General features: G+C 41.6%; 1 protein-coding gene and 1 pseudogene across 1 annotated transcript; one reads left to right on the top strand and one right to left on the bottom strand.

The window, feature by feature from the left end:
• Nucleotides 1-1,551: 1,551 nt before the first annotated feature.
• LOC106695122 (angiogenin-like) lies at nucleotides 1,552-8,535 on the bottom strand. The gene is made up of 2 exons (XM_014448559.2): nucleotides 8,405-8,535; nucleotides 1,552-2,188 (listed from the first exon to the last, which is right to left on the bottom strand). Exon 2 carries the CDS (start codon nucleotides 2,169-2,171, stop codon nucleotides 1,737-1,739), a length of 435 nt encoding a protein of 144 aa, XP_014304045.1. The 5' UTR covers nucleotides 2,172-2,188; nucleotides 8,405-8,535; the 3' UTR covers nucleotides 1,552-1,736.
• Nucleotides 4,782-13,398, top strand: LOC111824059 (annotated as a pseudogene).
• The last annotated feature ends 4,418 nt before the right edge of the window (nucleotides 13,399-17,816 follow it).

Genomic DNA, 17,816 nt, shown 5'->3' with positions numbered 1-17,816 from the left:
GCATTGTGTGCACCTGGATAAGAGTGTTTCTGTTGATGTTTTGTGTTTCTTTGTTGTTTAGTTTAATTTGTTTAAAGATGGGGCATGTCCTGCTTTGGGGAAGCCCAGTTATATGTGTGGAGAATGAACATGGGACAGAGATTGTCAGAATGTACTCTTCCGGCTCTTCCTCTCAGGGTATCAGTCACCAGGAACTCTTAGCTAGTGAGATTTCTGTCTCTGTGACTAATGTAATTTTGGCTTTCTATCTTTTGGGGACTTTAGTTTGCTGTTCCCTGGTTTATGAATATAGGGACAAAGATCACGTGGGGAAGTAGGGATTATGGGCATGGGGAAGTAAGCAATGCAGTCTGGGTTGGGACTCCATTGTTTGGGCAACAAAGTTAATGTTTCCATGATAATGGGAAGTTCTTAAATAAGAATGTACTGCATCCCAAGTAGGGAGGGGATATATGATTCCCAGCCAGGTGGTATGTCCTGGTTAGGCAATCATGTCTAATAGATTAATATTTCCCATAACCATTACTAGTTTCCAGTGTTCTATTTTTGCCCATAACACTGGGTGAAACAGCTCTGTAGAACAACCCTCCAGTAAGTTGCAGAAATAGCAGTGAAGGCGGGGAGGGGAAGGGGAACTTCCGTTTCTATAAAGGAAAATAAAATAAAATAATAAAATAAAATAAAATAAAATAAATAAAACAAAATAAAATAATAAAATAAAATAAAATAATAAAATTAAATTAAAATAAAATAATAAAATTAAATTAAAATAAAATAAATTAAATTAAATTAAAATAAAATAGTACTTTCATAGGAAAGCCACTGACGGCCAGTGAGTTATCCCTGTTACAAAACCTGCCAAGAAAATGCCTTGGGTAAAAATAATTGGCATTAAAATCTCAATGTTGTTAACACATAATAAGTAGATGTAACTAAAATAAAGAATTTATGATAAAGCTTTTTCAATGATATATATACATGACTAAGTATAGTTTCCAAAGTATTTTGGTACCTTAAAACTTTGGAGTTTGTGGGGTTAAATAGTAAAAAGATTTAAAGATCTATGTATGTTGGAATAATGGGATACTGAAATATTCATCTGAGTTTGCCTCATATAGAGAATTTAGAGGATATATTTGAATCCATTAATGAATATGCCTTTTGTTTTATTTGAAATATATCTTTAAAACTGTGAAAACTTAGAGAGGTAGATAAAGTTTAATTGATCTGTTGGTATTTAGTTCTAAACATTACTTCTCAAAGTTTAACATTTGTAAAAGTAATATTGACTTATTTGACAGCAAAAATAATTTGTTCCTCCTGAAAATTCTGCTTAGCAGCCATGTGCCCTGGAATTTCCCAGCTCTGCTGTAAGATGAATTTAACACCCTTACACTCACAAAAAGGGAAAGTCTACCTCCCTGTTGACTGAGAAGGAAGTAACTGATACGGAAAAAAGACATTTGTATTCCATGCAATCCTTTCTGGGGGCAGCTGAGTAGAGAAAATGGGGAAAAATCAATAGGCCAAGAATTGATGAGAAGACTTTGATTCTTACTGATTTCAGAGACATTTTTATTGATTAACATATTGTAAAACAGAAAACAACAGATCCAGGCAGCTCATTTTCTGGGCCCCTGGTAATTAATGTGGCCACCCCTGTTCTAGAGTGTGTAGGGGAAATGCCAGGAATAGAGAGCAGAGCCAACTCTGGGCTAGTGGCCTGCTGGCTATGGTTAGAAAAAGGACTCATCAAAGTGGACAGGCAAGCCATGTTCACAGGCAATAACAATGCTTCTGGACCCTGCTGTGGCTCTGTACCGGCAGGGAGGCCGGTTGGAACCTCCTCTGTGCTTGCAAGCAGTGACCTGGAAAGGAGACTTGCTTCTTCTTAAATTTTTCCCATAAGGCACTCCATTCTTATCTCCACAGACATCCTTGATGTTGTTACTGTTGCCATGAATAAAGGTGTTTTTTGCTTTGCAGGGTGAAGTCAAGCCTCGTCTCCTCATCATGGTATCACAGTATGCGTCATTCCGGCCACTTGGTTTGGCATCATAGTGCTGGTTTAGGAAGTGTTTGTACCTGCGATCATCCTGAGCCAGGGTCGGTGGGGTCAGACAGGGCACCAGCATGAAGACCAACAACAGGGGACCCAGGCCCATCATCATCTCTTCCAACAAGGCTCCTGCCCAGGGTAAAAGGTATGGTAGGACAAATTAGGCTAAAAGGGCAAATGAGACTAAAAGGACAGGGACCTGCTGGGCTAGTGACAGGGCATCATGAGTCCAGTATCCTCAGTCACCTAAAGTATATCTTTTCAAAAATAAATAAATAAATAAATAAATAAATAAATAAATAAATAAATAAAGTATATCTTTTCTTTTCTTTTCTCTTCCTAATTAATTTCACATTTCTTGTCAATCCATTCATTTGGAAAATCAATGTTTCCTGAACATAACTTTTTGTCCCAAACATTCTTTCATATTCCTTAGGACTCTGAGTACTTACCTTTTTATCAGTCATAGAATGCAATGTCCATTCACACTCTTAAAAACATTTATTAACTAATTGAATAACAAACATTACATAAGTTCTTCTGGGTACAAGGCACAGTGCTAGGTCCTGACACACAGAGACCATTAAGACATACCCAAGTTCTCCCTAAAAGGAGATGTAGCGTCCATGGGGAAGGAATAGGAGCGCCAGTTCACTGAGATGAGACAGTAAGATAGGAAGCCTATGAAGAAAATGGACATTTGAAAAAATATGTTTTATTGATTTTAGAGAGAACGGAATGGAGGGGAAAGAGAGAGAGAGAGAGAGAGAGAGAGAGAGAGAGAGATTGATTGCCGTGAGACTGAAACATCTACTGGTTGCCTCCCGTATGCACCAAGACTGAAAATAAACCCAGAACCTGAGTACATGCCCTGACCAGGTATCAAACTGGCAACCTTTTGGAGCGTGGGATGATGCTCAACCAACTGAGCCACACTGGCCTGAGCAAAGAGGGTCTTCTAAGCCCAGGGAAGGGTCAATCAGATTTTTTTGTTAAAGACAAGATTCTAAGTATTCAAGTTAATAAATCAGCTGGCTGTAAGGAGAGCAGTTTTGCCCTGAGGTGAAGGGAGACAGACCCAATTCTCTAAGAATTAGTTGGTTTGTGGCTAAAGGTGGAATTATTATATACTAGTTAGAAAAGAACAGAGAGGAGCATGGAAGAATTGATGCAATGATTGGAAGTGGGTCTGGGTCAACTTTTACAGAAGACTGGAGGAAGAGGAATTCAAGCTTATTCTTAGGAACAAGATGGACTATTCTCAGAGAACACTCGTATTTTCTAGTTTTCCCAATAAATGTACATACACTGTTACACAATAGGCAAATGATGTTACTATGTGATAAAACAACAACAAAGAAAACTTTCATCAAGCCATTTTTACAGTTTGCTGTAATGATTTTATAACATCTTAACACAAAAGCAGAATAAGAAAGAGAAGAGGATTACTGCCATCATCTCTCAAGAGTATTCTGTCTAAACTGTGGAACTCTCCCTTCCTAGGGGCAGTGTGTCACACACACTCAAACATACCGATCAAGTAAATAGAATGCTCCTTCTTGGAGTATGATTTTATCTCAATGATAGCTATTAAAATAGAATTAAATAAGTATAGATAATAACAAAATAGAAAACAATTTCATATTAATTTTAAAAACTTTATGTGTTAAGAAATCTGAAGATTTGAGAATTTAAAAATATTTGTTGTTTCCAGAAAAATATTTGGTAATTTCTGACAATATTTTTAGTTCTTTGGAGAAAAATTTAAAGAACATGCAGAGCCTATAAAAACCATCATATTAATGCAGACTGGTGCAGCCACTATGGAAGACAGTATGGAGTTTCCTCAAAAAACTAAAAGTGGAACTCCCATTTGACCCTGTGATCTCACTTCTAGGAATATATCCCAAGAAACCAGAAACACCAATCAGAAAGAATATATGCACCCATATGTTCATAGCAGCACAATTCACCATAGCTAAGATCTGGAAACAGCCTAAGTGCCCATCAGTAGATGAATGGATTAGAAAACTGTGGTACATCTACACGATGGAATACTATGCTGCTGTAAAAATGAAGGAACTCTTACCATTTGCAATGGAATGGATGGAACTGGAGAGCATTATGCTAAGTGAAATAAGCTAGTCAATGAAGGAAAGATACCACATGATCTCACTCATTTATGGATAATAAAGACCATTATAAACTTATGAACAAAAATAGATACAGAGGCAGAGCTACCTCAAACAGACTGTCAAACTACAGCGGGAAGGCCGGGTGAGTTGGGGGGCAGGATGGGAGGGGGGTGGTAAGAGATCAACTGAAGGACTTGTTTGCATGCATATAAGCATAACCAATGGACATAAGACACTGGGGGGTAGGGGAGGCCAGGGGATTGTCAAGGGCGGGGAAAAATAGGAGACATATATAATACTTTTTGTAACACTTTAAGCAAAAATAAATAAATAAATAAATAAATAAATAAATAAATGAATAAATATTAACCCAGTGGCAAAAAAAATTCCGGTCATATCTTCCCCCATGTTATATCAAATATATGTCAGTTTTCCCACTTCCAATAATAAAAGTGACTTCTCACTATAAAGTTGAATCTTATTTTTATAATTTTGTTTTTCAATTTGTTTGTGAATGAGGAACTCATTTACTTTATGATTGGCTATGATTTCTTAGCAATCATCACACATAATAAGAAATTTTTACAATGGAAGAAAAATTTGACCTTCAAGTTATTCTCAAGTGTGATGTGATTCATATAAATCCTGAATTAGAAGAAAGCAAATGGTACATTTTCATGTACATTAAATTAAATAGTAATCTTTATTTTTGAACATTTCTTATATGTACATCAATAAACATTTTTATGTCAAATATTTTTACATCCTTAAAAATGCCACAGGTTCTAGCACCAAGCCTGTTGTATTACTGAACAGCCCTTGGGGTATGACTGTAAATCTAGAAAGACCAGTAAATCCAGGGTTCTGATGGTTTCATGGGAAGGCATGTGAGAGAGGAAGCAAAGTGAATACTCTTTCTCATCATCATTTAGCAGTGATACATTTTGACTGTTTCATAATAATGTTACACAAATTTGGCACACCATGGAAGAATATCAAATTATACACTAAGAAAAATTTTGGTTATTCCACAATACTGAAATAAATAGCAGCTGAAAAAATTTCCATTAAGAACATCAATTATAATTTATTATAGAATCAAGTGAAAGCATGTTCTTGGGACTTGAGCAAAAATGTGGTACATGACTGAAGAGAGAAGAGCCAGCCCTAAAAGAATAACAAGTATTCATACGTGGCCACTGCTTCAGCACAGCTGCTGGCCTGCCATGCTCCCCATTTGCCAAGCTCTTTACATTTACATTGTGCTTTTTAGTCTTCTGAGTGTCTTTTCTTTTTAAATATATTTTATTGGGTTTTTTTTACAGAAAGGAAGGGAGAGGGATAGAGAGTTAGAAACATTGATCAGCTGCCTCTGACACACCTCCTACTGGGGATGTGCCTGCAACCAAAGTACATGCCCTTGACCAGAATTGAACCTGAGACTTTTCAGTCTGCAGGCCGATTCTCTACCCACTGAGCCAAAACGGTTAGGGCTGTATTTTATTTTTCTAGTTTGGTGGAAGTCCTCATCAAAGTTTTATTGATTTGGATTCATTTAGGTCTCTTGTTCTTCAACAGACAAATATTGTCTTCTGATGTCAAAGGCAATTATAGAATCTCAGGCTCCCAAGATGAAACAGGACCTTAGGGTCACCAAGTCAACACCTCTCTGACTGGGGCCAGAAACCCAGAGTTCAAAATCAGAAAGTAGAACCAGAGCTGTAGTAGCCAAAAGAGTCATTAGGTGGCAGTGGTGGATAGAAATGTTGGCAGTGTTTTCCATGCTCTAGTGGAGACCAGGGTTACTTGTGAGATGTGCCAGTGCTCTACAGGTTGTGGGGATATTGTTGCTCAAAGAAGGGGGTCTGAGCTGCCAGGCTTGTCTGGAGTTTCTATGCTTAAATATTAAATTTTAAGACCAAGCATACCCCATTAGATACAAGTGTCAAAGCAAAATTTAAAAAGTTCAGGCTCTGCCCACAAAGATAGTAGAAATAAAGATACACGTATTTCCAATTTTCTTGCGTATAATTTCCAAGCCTTAATCCATGTATTCCAGGCAAACAATTACCTGGCTACTTGTCAGTGTTTCCAGCTTGTGTATATGATACAGGAAGGCAGAGCTCATATTATTCAAATCACAATGCCTGCCTCACAGTAGACCCTCAATATTGTTCTTTGTGAAAAGGCGAGGGCTATGCCCTCCATCTCGCCCCAGATCCTTCATTTTTGGGCAGCAGCCATTAGCCATGTGCTCAGCAAAGAGCTTCTACCCAGAAGCCCAAGCCTCTGCTGGCCACACCTAGAATTTCTTTAAACTAACCAATGATAATCAAGGAAAGTGCGTGCCATAGACACAACCACATCCTGTGTAACAAGACCCAGACTTGCACCTGGCCAATCGGCAGGGCCCACAGTCCTCTCTCCTCCCCTTACTCCAACCCCCCTATAAAACCCCTCTCCCCACAGAGCTCTCTCTCTGCCTCCTGCCGCTGCGTCGGCGAGTGTGTTGGATGGGGAGCTCGAGCTAGCTCAAATAAAGACTCTTTTGCTGTTGCAACGAACTCGGGAGGCTCCCTGGTGGTCTTTTGAGGATCCTGAAATCTGGGCATAACACTTTGTATTTTTTTTTTTTTTTTTTTAGTGATTGACTTAATTTTCCTCTCAAGACTTAAGTTTGTTTATCTAGAGAATGAGAGAGTTGCTAATTATAAAGTCTGAAATTCCATGGTTCTCTTTAAGCATAAGAGAATCTTTTCCAGTTTTACTAGCAAAAGTGTAGTGGAATTACAGAGACAAGGTTGTATAAGTTTAGTTGATAGATAGCATAAGGCACCTTGTGAAAGAAATAGATGATAAGACTTGTGATCCAAACTCACTGAAATGTATTATTTCTTAAGGCTCCGCATATTAGCTAAGTCCACAGACCACCTCTAATTAAGGGCCTAGACTGATGCCACACAGGGGCTTCATATCCTACAAAGCAACTTGCTGGTTAGAGGTTGAAGGCCTCCCATCCCAGCCTGGTGAGGTAAAGGAAAAATCTTTGCTTCTAACTTGCAGAATTTGCACATTAATTCTATAAGAACTTAGCTAAATTTTTCTCAGGGTTATTATAATCTTGAATCCCTAAGACATTTAGAAACCCAAGCCCAGGCAGTACACACCATGGCCACCAAGATCTAATATCTGCTCCCCCACTCACACCTTGCTCACTCATATATTCAATCCTAAATTTCCCCAAAAGAGGTAAAATGAATTTGGAAGAAAACAAGTATGAGACAGATTATTTGTGGTGCTGCAGTGAATCTGCCCAGGGCCTAGCCTGGGCCAAGGGTTTAGAACCTCACATCTGGTCATCAAACTCACTCACATATAACCTTCCATATTCAAGCACATAGTGTCAGTCAGCTTTTTGTCAGCAAAATATGTCCCCACTGTTCTTCACACTAACTTTATCATCTGTCTCAAACCAATCCTTTAATCTTCACAAGAATTCATATTCTCTTCCTCTCTCCACAGGCAATGTTTTGTATTCAAGAGATTCATCCAACTTTACACACCAGGGACTTAACTTACAGTCTATGATAAGTAACTATGGTTTAATTTCCATACATTTAGCTTCACACTTTTATATATTCTAGGGCAATATTCCACAAAGTGAAAGCATAACACTGAAGTCATATTTCTCCCTTTATCTCTTTTCCTTCTTTCTTCCCTTCATCCTGCCAGTGTACCTTCTTTTGATCTTGAATGTGTTCCACTTGGCTCTTAAAGAGCAATCAAAACTTTTTTAAGTAAAAAAATTTGTAGGTAAGATTAAAAGAAAACAGAGCTAAAAGCATTCTTTTTGTTTCTTTTCTTGCTCTGCCACATTTAATGCCTGTTTCTGGGGGCATCCAGATGCCCTTCAGCAAATGGCTTCCCCAGGTCTTTGGGGATTTTATCACAATTAAGGAATTCCTTCTGAACCTCCACTTGCTCCCAGTCTCACTGATCTCCCTTCACACACACACGCACGCACAATGCAAAAAGAAATCTGCTTTCATTTTAAACTTCAGAATCTGGTTCCTTTTTTCTTAGTTCATAAGTTGTGCCCATAGGTTTTAAAGGGGTAAAAATTGTTTTAATGAAATAGCTAAATGGCTAAAAATAGTATGTATATATTTAAAAAATACAGCGATAGATTACCCAGGGGTAAGAATCTTACCAAATCGGGAAGAGTCCCTCCAACTGAAGATGGTTTCCACCTCTTTGCTCCTGGAGAAGAGTTCCAGTTGTGTGCACTGGTTCCTTCTGGTTCTAATTATATAGCGATCAAATGAGCTGGATGGGGAAACTAGTTCATAAGATCCCTGATCCTGGCAGAGATTAGGAAACCGAGGACACTGCCCTTGGCCAACAAGGAAATTCACCTTTTTCTTACTAATGACTAGATCAAATATTTACCCACTGGAGTGGATTAAAATTTGTTCCTGGAGGCAATTTTTAAAAATATATTTTATTGTTTTTTTTACAGAGAGGAGGGGAGAGGGATAGAGAGTTAGAAACATAGATGAGAGAGAAACATTGATCAGCTGCCTCCTCCACACCCCCTACTAGGGATGTGCCAGCAACCAAGGTACATGCTCTTGACCCGAATCGAACCTGGGACCCTTGAGTCTGCAGGCTGATGCTCTATCCACTGATCTAAACCAGTTAGGGCCCAAGTATGCTAATTTAAAGTCTCTTTCTCACCATGAATAGTTTGACAAAATTTAGAAATGCGTCTGGGATTTCTGTGCTCATAAGGAGAGAAAGGAGCTTAAGACAAAATGTGTGCACAATCCAATTTTGGATTTTAATAAAGTCTTGAGCTTGGCTTAAATCTGTCTTTGTGATGGTACAAAATAAAACCCCAGACTGGTTATTTCCTAAGAAAGATGGTGAATTTGACCCAAAGGAAAAAATGCAGGCTAGGTTCTAGCAACAAGATTGGTATTTCCATAATAAAGAATAGTTTTTAAAATGCTAATGAAGCATGTTGAAAATTAACTTTAAGGCTGCCAAAAGAAAAATCAGTAAAATTGTCTCTGTTACAAAAATTTGCTAAAGAATATGTCTTAAAATAATAGTAATTGGATTTGAAACTCAAGAATTATTGCTGAAACACCGATTAATAATACATTAATTATAAAAATTACTAATTAGCCCCGGTGAAGACTGGCTACACCCTTTAATTAAGAAGGTTGGTTTCCCAAGGCAATCTCTAATGGAGGAAGGGAGTAACTGCCTTTACCCCAACCACCCCCACCCCCTCTCCCAACAGAACAAGCAGATAGGCCAAAAATTTCCCACAGGACAGCAACTTCTAAAGACAAGCTTGCTTCCTGGTTTCCCATCCTTGGGGCTAGTCACATTTCCAGCAGAAAGAATGTAACTAATTTGCATTTTAATAGCTATCTATTATAGGTTCCAGTCAATGACAGCCCAAGACTTTGGGAGTTTGCTAAATTGAATTAGATATTTTGAAATAACAAAATGCTGAAATGTTAATCTAAATTTACGTTGTTATAGGTTCAATCAGCCAGATAGACCACCAACTCAGAATTTAAATTTAGGAGCCTTTATTAAGCTGTCCAGCTGGCTACAGCATCCCTCCTCTCTGGGAGCCTCAAAGCTGGAGTGCTGACCAAGGGTCCCAGAAAGCTTTTATTTGCAAGAACTACAAAGCATTAACTGGCAGGGTAAAAGTTCAGTAGGAAAACGGAGTCACACCTGGCTGGAGCATATCATACCACTTTGTTTCTTTAAAACAAACAGTAACTTTTATATGCCATAGTCCCTGCCCCCAACACAATCAGTAATTTTTCCATGCCGCGGGCCCTGCCCCCTACACATTCAGAAATCTTTCCATTTCTTGGTCCCTGCCCCCAGTACATTTCCTACTGGTCTTTTTTTTTTTTAATTAAATCTTTATTTTTCAGATTATTACAGTTGTTCCTCTTTTTCCCCCTCATAGCTCCCCTACACCCGGTTCCCACCCCACCCTCGCACTCACCTCCCCCCACCCCACTGTCCTCATCCATAGGTGCATGATTATTGTCCAGTCTCTTCCCACATCCCCCACACCCCTTTACCCCCCAAGAATACTCAGTCCACACCCTTTCTATGCCTCTGATTCTATTATAATCACCAGTTTATTGTGTTCATCAGATTATTTATTCACTTGATTTTTAGATTCACTTGTTGATAGATGTGTATTTGTTGTTCATAATTTGTATCTTTACCTTTTTCTTCTTCTTCCTCTTCTTAAAGGATATCTTTCAGCATTTCATATAATACTGGTTTGGTGGTGATGAACCCCTTTAGCTTTTCCATATCTGTGAAGCTCTTTATCTGACCTTCAATTCTGAATGATAGCTTTGCTGGATAAAATAATCTTGGTTGTAGGTTCTTGCTGTTCATCACTTTGAATATTTCTTGCCACTCTCTTCTGGCCTGCAAAGTTTCTGTTGAGAAATCAGCTGACAGTCGTACGGGTACTCCCTTGTAGGTAACTGACTTTTTTTCTCTTGCTGCTTTTAAGATTCTCTCTTTGTCCTTTGCTCTTGGCATTTTAATTATGATGTGTCTTAGTGTAGTCCTTTTTGGTTTCCTTTTGTTTAGGGTTCTCTGCACTTCCTGGGCTTTTAGTCTATTTCTTTCACCAGGTAGGGGAAGTTTTCTGTCATTATTTCTTCAAATAAGTTTTCAATATCTTGCTCTCTCTCTTCTTCTGGCACCCCTATAATTCCTATGTTGGTGCGCTTGAAGCTGTTCCAGAGGCTCCTTATGCTATCTTCGTATTTTTGGATTATTTTTTCATTTTGCTTTTCCGGTTGGATTTTTTTTTGCTTCTTCGTATTTCAAATCTTTGACTTGATTCTTGTGATCCTCTAGTCTGTTGTTGGAACTCTGCATAATGTCCTGTATTTCAGTCAGTGTATGCTTAATTTCTAGTTGGTCCTTTTCCATAACCTCGAGAGTCTCAATAGATTTTTTGAGGGTCTCACTGCATTTATCGGCAGTCTCACCAGACTTTTTGAAGGTCTTACTAAATTTATCAGCAGTTTCTACAAAATTCTTGAAAAACCTTAAAGTGTGGTTTTGAACTCTATATCCAGTCGTTTGCTTTCCTTCATTTCTGTCATTTGTGTCCTGTTTCTTTGTCTCCACATTTTTTATGCTTCCCTGTGTTGGTAGAGTTGTTTTGTGTGCTAGGTGTCCTATAGGGCCCAGTGGCTCAGCCTCCCTAATTACCTGAGATAGACACTCTTGGTGCACCCCTTTGTGAGCTTTGTGCCCAGTCTTGTTTTAGTTAAGCCTTGATTGTTGTAGGTATCACTGGGAGGAATTGACCTTCAGGCCAATTGGCTAAGAATCAGCTGTGTCTACAGTGAGAGAACTTCTGTGCTAGAGATACCCTTCTGGGGCAAGACTTGCTTCAGTGGGGCTTTGGTGCTCACTGAGTCTGCCCCTGAGTGTGTCCCTTATGGGTCTGAGGAGTTGTAATCTGGATGGTCCCACTCTGACCACTGGGTACACTGGCTTTTGGATCTAAGGAGGTGCTAATTTAGCCTCTTCCTGAGGATACCCAGCAGGAGCTAAGAAGAGATCTGCAGATTCCCCTTCCTTGTTTGGGGTTTGGAGGTGCCCAGATGAGGCCCAGCTGTGAAGCAATGCAAGCTGCTGTGGGTCTTTGGGCCTTCCCTTGTATGTTCTGGGTCTGTCTGGCTAAGCTGCAGTTTGTTAGGTACTTTTCAGATTGCAAATGGCCAGCCCATTCATATGCAAAAGCCTCTGCGGCAGCTTGGGTGGGGCGGGGTCTCAGGGGATCAACAGGGCAGAGCAAGCAGCTATGGCTGCTCCTCAGCCCTGCCTAAGGGGCCCTGCATCTCAGTGTCCAGGTAATTGCTGCAAGCACCTCTGAGAGAAAGCCGCCCTCGAGTTCCATGTTCTGCCCGCTGCCAGACAGTCCAGTCTCTCCCCGTATGAGTCTCGGTCCCCAGAGACTTCCTGGAACTGGAGTTCAAAGCAGTCAGGGGCTTGTGACTCCCTCCTGATTCAAAAAGACAGCCGCGGAGCAGAGCTCTACTGGCAGCTGGGAGGGGCGGCCAGGAAGAGATAAGTTCCTGGGGCAAAGGTTGCTCTGCAGCACAATTTGGGCTTAGGAGGAGCTGCCGTTGTCATGATCTACAGGATGGGTTTCCCTGAAGCTGCCAGAACTCAGATGAAGAAGAAGCTTGAAGAGGAAGGGGAACAGTTTGTGAAGAAAATCGGAGGAATTTTTGCCTTCAAGGTGAAGGATGGCCCTGGGGGTAAAGAAGCCACCTGGGTGGTGGATGTGAAGAATGGCAAGGGATCAGTGCTTCCCAACTCAAATAAGAAGGCTGACTGCACGATTACAAAGGCTGACTAGGACTTGATGGCTTTAATGACAGGTAAAATGAATCCTCAGTCAGCCTTCTTTCAAGGCCAATTGAAAATCGCTGGCAACATGGGTCTGGCTATGAAGTTACAGAATCTTCAGCTCCAGCTGGGAAAAGCTAAGCTGTGAAAAACTTCCTGTGCCTACCTTTGAAAATAAAAATGAGACTTACAGATATATATCCATGTATTTCACTGTCAGAACTTAGACTGAAACCAAGCATTGGCAAATAGCATGAGATTTGTTTTTAAGTGGGTGTGACCAATCCTGTTTTTCCTAAGCTCTGGGTGAACAGAGCCTGATGGTGTACTACTGCTTTGCTGAATTGCATACAACTGTTCATTACAAAGTTAATATGGTAATTATGGTTCTGGGTAAAATTGAATTCCAGAATAAAATTAGGAACAGCAAAATCCAAAAACTATGTAAACAAAAGCTCACATTTTGCTTATGAAGTGTATTTGAGGATTATTCTGCTGAAGATTCAATTTAAGTTTTCCTTGGGAGAACTAGGGAAGAAACCAAATACCAGAAGCTGGCCAGAAATTAGTGTTGTGCACTTAATGACCTTAATCTGTTTTCCATTAATAGTTTTTACAATTCTGTGCTGGGATTAAAACAATTAAAATTTTGGCATTTTGTGCCATCAGAATGGCATTTTCTTCCCAGATCTAAATAAAAGAATATCAGAGCTTGGGGGGAAATTTTATAGCTGAACACAGGCCTATTTTTAAAATAAAAATATTTTTAAATTAGTTTCCTTCCTGAAAAATCAGTGTTAAATTTTTTTAATAAAATTTGCTTTGATATGCACAGTTTAAAAATTATCTCATTAATTTAAGTTTATAAAGTTCAATCCTATTATAATTTGTCTTTTCATATGTTTAGTTGAATAATTACCCACATTTATCTTTCTTCCTAGTTTTGCTAATGCTACTGTTATTTCTAATAACTCAGTAAGATATGGGGTAAAATAATGGAAGACTGTTTAATAGAAAATTAAAATTGCTCTTCCTGAAAAAAAAAAAAAAAAAGACAGCTGCATCCTCAGTTGCCAGCCCTTGCCGCATGTGCTTCCGTACCTCTGGACTTTACTTTCACCTCCGCAGCTCCTCTGAGTCTCAGTGTGCTTTTCTCTTTCCTTCTAGTTGTAGAATTTCCACTCAGCCAGCCTTCCTGTAGTTCTGGATGACGTCCGTTTTGTCTTTTAGTTGTATTTTTGAATTTGTTGTGGAAGGCAGCAATTTCTGGTGTTTACCTATGCCGCCATCTTGGTTTCTCTCTCCCTACTGGTCTTATGCCCGAATCAAATCTTTAATTCAGTGCCCTCCTCTACGATCCTGGAGTATTTAATGTGTAAAACCATCAACTTTACAGCCTGTTTTCGATTTTGTATGAAGTTGAGGAGGCATTTGGCAATGCAGGGGCCAAATAGTAGCCCGAGGAGGAGCATAACAACTGGTTCTGCTAAGGAGGAGAGCAGGGTAGTTAGCCAGGGGTACCAGGAAAATAAATTCTCATACCAACTGCCCTCTGCCTTTCTAGCCTCTTCTCGGTCAGCCAGCCGTTTTCACAGTTGGCTAAGGCTTTTCCTGATGACCCCCAAGTGGTTGGACTACTACCTCTGCGAGTGCATCACGGGCTGGTGGGATTGTGGCTGCAGGTGGAGTGGGGCTGGGTGTTGTGGCAGGCTTGTCCTCCCTGGCTTGTCTAGGGGATACAAGGGGCCAATCGAGTTGAGCCGCACCCGTAACCCCTGGTTCTGGAATTTCCCCAGTTTTCTCCAAATAGTTTATAGAGATCTGTCCAGATGAAGGGCGCCCCAACTTTGACAAAAGAGCCTATAACAGTCCCATCAAAAGTGCGTGTGACCTCCCAAGAGTAATTTTTGGCCAGATGGGGATTTCCCAGTCCCAGGCAGACAGACAAGGAGAGTCAAGAGAAATGGGTCTCGGTCTTCTGGACCTGCCATCCCTTGATGCTGTCATTCACCTTCTTAACCTGTGTATGATGGATCCAGTGCCTCTTTCCTGCAACTTTGATGGCAGTTGAAGTGCTCAGCACCACCTGGTAGGGTCCATCCCATCTAGGTTCCAGGCTGCCAGGGCCGTGGCTCTTCACCCAGACAACATCACCCAGGGAGAAGGTAGGCTGCGTTGGACTGGATCTCAGCACGTCTGCCTCCTGTAGCGCTCTCACCACCCGCTGTGCCGACATAACGCTGCTCTGCAAAGCCTGTAACGACTTAAGCAAATTTTGGGTAGACAGCTGGGCAAGATCTTCCTCCCTTTGGTGGGGAGGGAGAGGTGGTGGCCCACCAAACATAATTTCAAAAGGGGTGAGTCCTTTTATATACAGGTGCACCCAGCTCTGAGGAGAGCAAAAGAAAGGAGACTTCCCCAGTTTTCGCCAGTCTCTAATTTTAATTTAGTTAATGTTTCCTTTAAGGTCCAATTTATCCTCTCTACCTGTCCAGAACTCTGTGGTCTATAAACACAATGCAATTTCCAGGTAATGCTCAGGGCCTTAACCATGGATTGTGTAACTTTGGCGATAAATGCCAGGCCATCGTCAGACCCCATGTATAGTGGTAGGCCAAACCGGGGGACAATTTCAGTGAGGAGTTTCCTAACTACTACCTGTGCTGTCTCTGCCTTGGTTGGGTATGCCTCAGGCCAGTCAGAGAAGGTATCAATGAAAACCAGCAAGTATTTATTCCCTCCTTGTCCTCCTGGTATCTAGGTGAAGTCCACTTCCCAGTGTTCTCCGGGGTTCAGACCTTGGAAACGCTGCCCCAGCTCGGCCACAACAGGGGGCCCTTGGTTCACCCGGGCACACACTTGGCACCTTCTAACCAAGTCTTGGGATATTTTCTGGAGCCCTGGGATGTAAAATTCTCTTCCCAGTAGTTCTGATAGCTTCATCCCCCCCAGGTGGGTACTCTGGTGGATCTGGGAAGAGATGGTCCACCCCAGGGCTTCTGGCACTATAGGCCTCCCATCTGGCAGAATTAGCCATCCAGCCTCTCCTTCCTGGGCCCTTAGTTTCTCAGCTAGCCTCTGCTCCTCTGGCAGATGAGTAGGCTTCTCTGGGAGCCTTCGTGCTGGCAGGGCTATGAGAACTTCTAGGGGCCCTACTGGTCTTTTAGCCACTTCCTTGGCCCCTATATGGCTGTCAGGAGGTTAAGTATCTAAGGAGGATTTTTTCTTTCCTCATGAGGTCAGGAGACTTCTTTAAGATGGCTCCCGTGTCCTTCTGTAAGGGCAGTGTGAGGAGACATATCCTTGCAGTCCCTGGGTAGGTCTGGCAGGGCGAGTGCTGGGGCACTCACCAGGGCTTCTTTCTAACCCTGGCGGATTGTAGATCTCCCCTGGCTCCTCCTCTTGTCACTACTGCTGACCCTGCATACCGGGTACCTTCCTCTACGAAGCTGCTCTCGTCCTTGTAGAGAAGGGGTCCTCAACCCACAGCCCACGGGCCACATGCAGCCCACCGAAAACATTTATCCAGCCCACCGGGTGTTTTTGCCGCCGCTGTGTGCATAGAAATTTGTCATAGTTTTTTTTAAACTATAGTCTGGCCCTCCAACGGTCTGAGGGACAGTGAACTGGCCCCCTGTTTAAAGAGTTTGAGGACCCCTGGTGTAGAGGGTCTCATCTTGATTCTGCAGGGGCTGGTCTACAAGGTCCTCACGGAGGGAAGTGCGGGTATTCAGTGTCTCCTCACAGTCATGCAATGGGGCCTCTGCCTCCTTGTCAGCGAGGAGTGTGGCCGGGTTCAAGGCAGCTGGTTTCAGGAAGCTGAAATGCTCACTCTTTTCCCCTTTCCCCACCAGAAGGCCTGAGTGAGTGCTCCCCACTGTCAGGGTTATCCTGAGCTCTCTGGGGTCAGCTGAGCCCTGACAATCCTAATCCACCTCCTCCACCAACACAGGAGTCGGTTCCCCCACACGTTCAGGACACTCTCTTTTCCAATATCCTTCCTTTCTGCAAAATGTATACTGATTTTTCCCAAGCCATGGTCGGAATCCTTTTCTCCCGCGAGGCTTTTCTTGCCCTTGTTGTCTCTCCGGCCCCTTGGCCTTTTTCCTCGCTTATGGCCTGGAGGACCTTCGCCATCCGGGCGTTTAAACCTGCCATCGGGTCCTCCCGATTGTTAAAAACCTTCTGGGCCACCTCAACCAACTCAGAGATTGATTTCCCTTCAAAACCCTCTAACTTCTGCAATTGTTTCTAATATCTGGGGCCATCTGGGAAGCAAATGCAACATTGACAGTCCTCCGATTTTCTGGGGCATCAGTGTCAATGGGGCTATACACCCGATAGGCCTCGCACAGCCTCTCGAGGAAAGCTGCCGGGCTCTAGTTAGGCCCCTGGACTGTCTCTGTCACCTTAGAGAGGTTTGTGGGTTTCTGAGCAGCAGCTCGGATGCCCCTCAATAGAGTCTCACGGTACCCATCGAGAGCCTCCATTTTCTAGATGGCTGCAAACTGCTGTTTTACTATCTTAGTTTCCCTATTCTGCTTTACTGGCCCGTGTCATTTATATAACTTCTTTTCAATATTTCTCCCTACAAACCTTCTATAACTTTCACCAACCTTCTTACAACTTTCACATTCTTACAACTTTAACTCACTTTCTTTTTCCTTCAAAGTGTGTCCAAAAGCAAACAAACAAAATGCATGTCCATGCCTCATGCCTTCTGTTATCAAAACCATACAATTTCTTTCCAATTTAATTAGAATTCTTAACTCTTAGAAACCTTAATTTCCAATGATAACCAAAAAGTAAACAGCCAGCATTTCTTAGATTGACATTTATGAACACTCTCACTTGCAAGAAACATACCTTAAACAAAGCAAAAGAGGTTACATTAATGAGGAGGAAACTGGTCTTGCAAGGTGTGTCAGGCCATAAAAACTGTGAACAATGAGGGCGGGGGGGATAGGGGGGAAAGGTCATTATCACTGGCACCAGAACAGATCATCTGATATGGCTTGGGGACCTCCAACACCTGGGGGCCTTCCTGTAAGCCCACTAGTGTTAATAAACAGGGTCCCTCCCTTTCTCTAGGAAGCTTGCTTGGTATTTCTTTGGTCTTCTGCAACATTTGGTTCCCTGGCTAGCCACGTTTGGCTCTTGCCTCCAGTGAGTGGACAGGGTTTAGGGCCCAA

This window comes from Myotis lucifugus, unplaced genomic scaffold (assembly GCF_000147115.1).
Source record: "Myotis lucifugus unplaced genomic scaffold, Myoluc2.0 scaffold_860, whole genome shotgun sequence".
Classification (NCBI taxonomy): domain Eukaryota; kingdom Metazoa; phylum Chordata; class Mammalia; order Chiroptera; family Vespertilionidae; genus Myotis; species Myotis lucifugus.
This window is presented reverse-complemented; position numbering and strand designations above follow the sequence as displayed.

What these genes read in the sequence shown, in the direction of transcription:
- LOC106695122 (XM_014448559.2), bottom strand. Translation starts at nt 2,171, where the DNA reads ATGATGATGGGCCTGGGTCCCCTGTTGTTGGTCTTCATGCTGGTGCCC.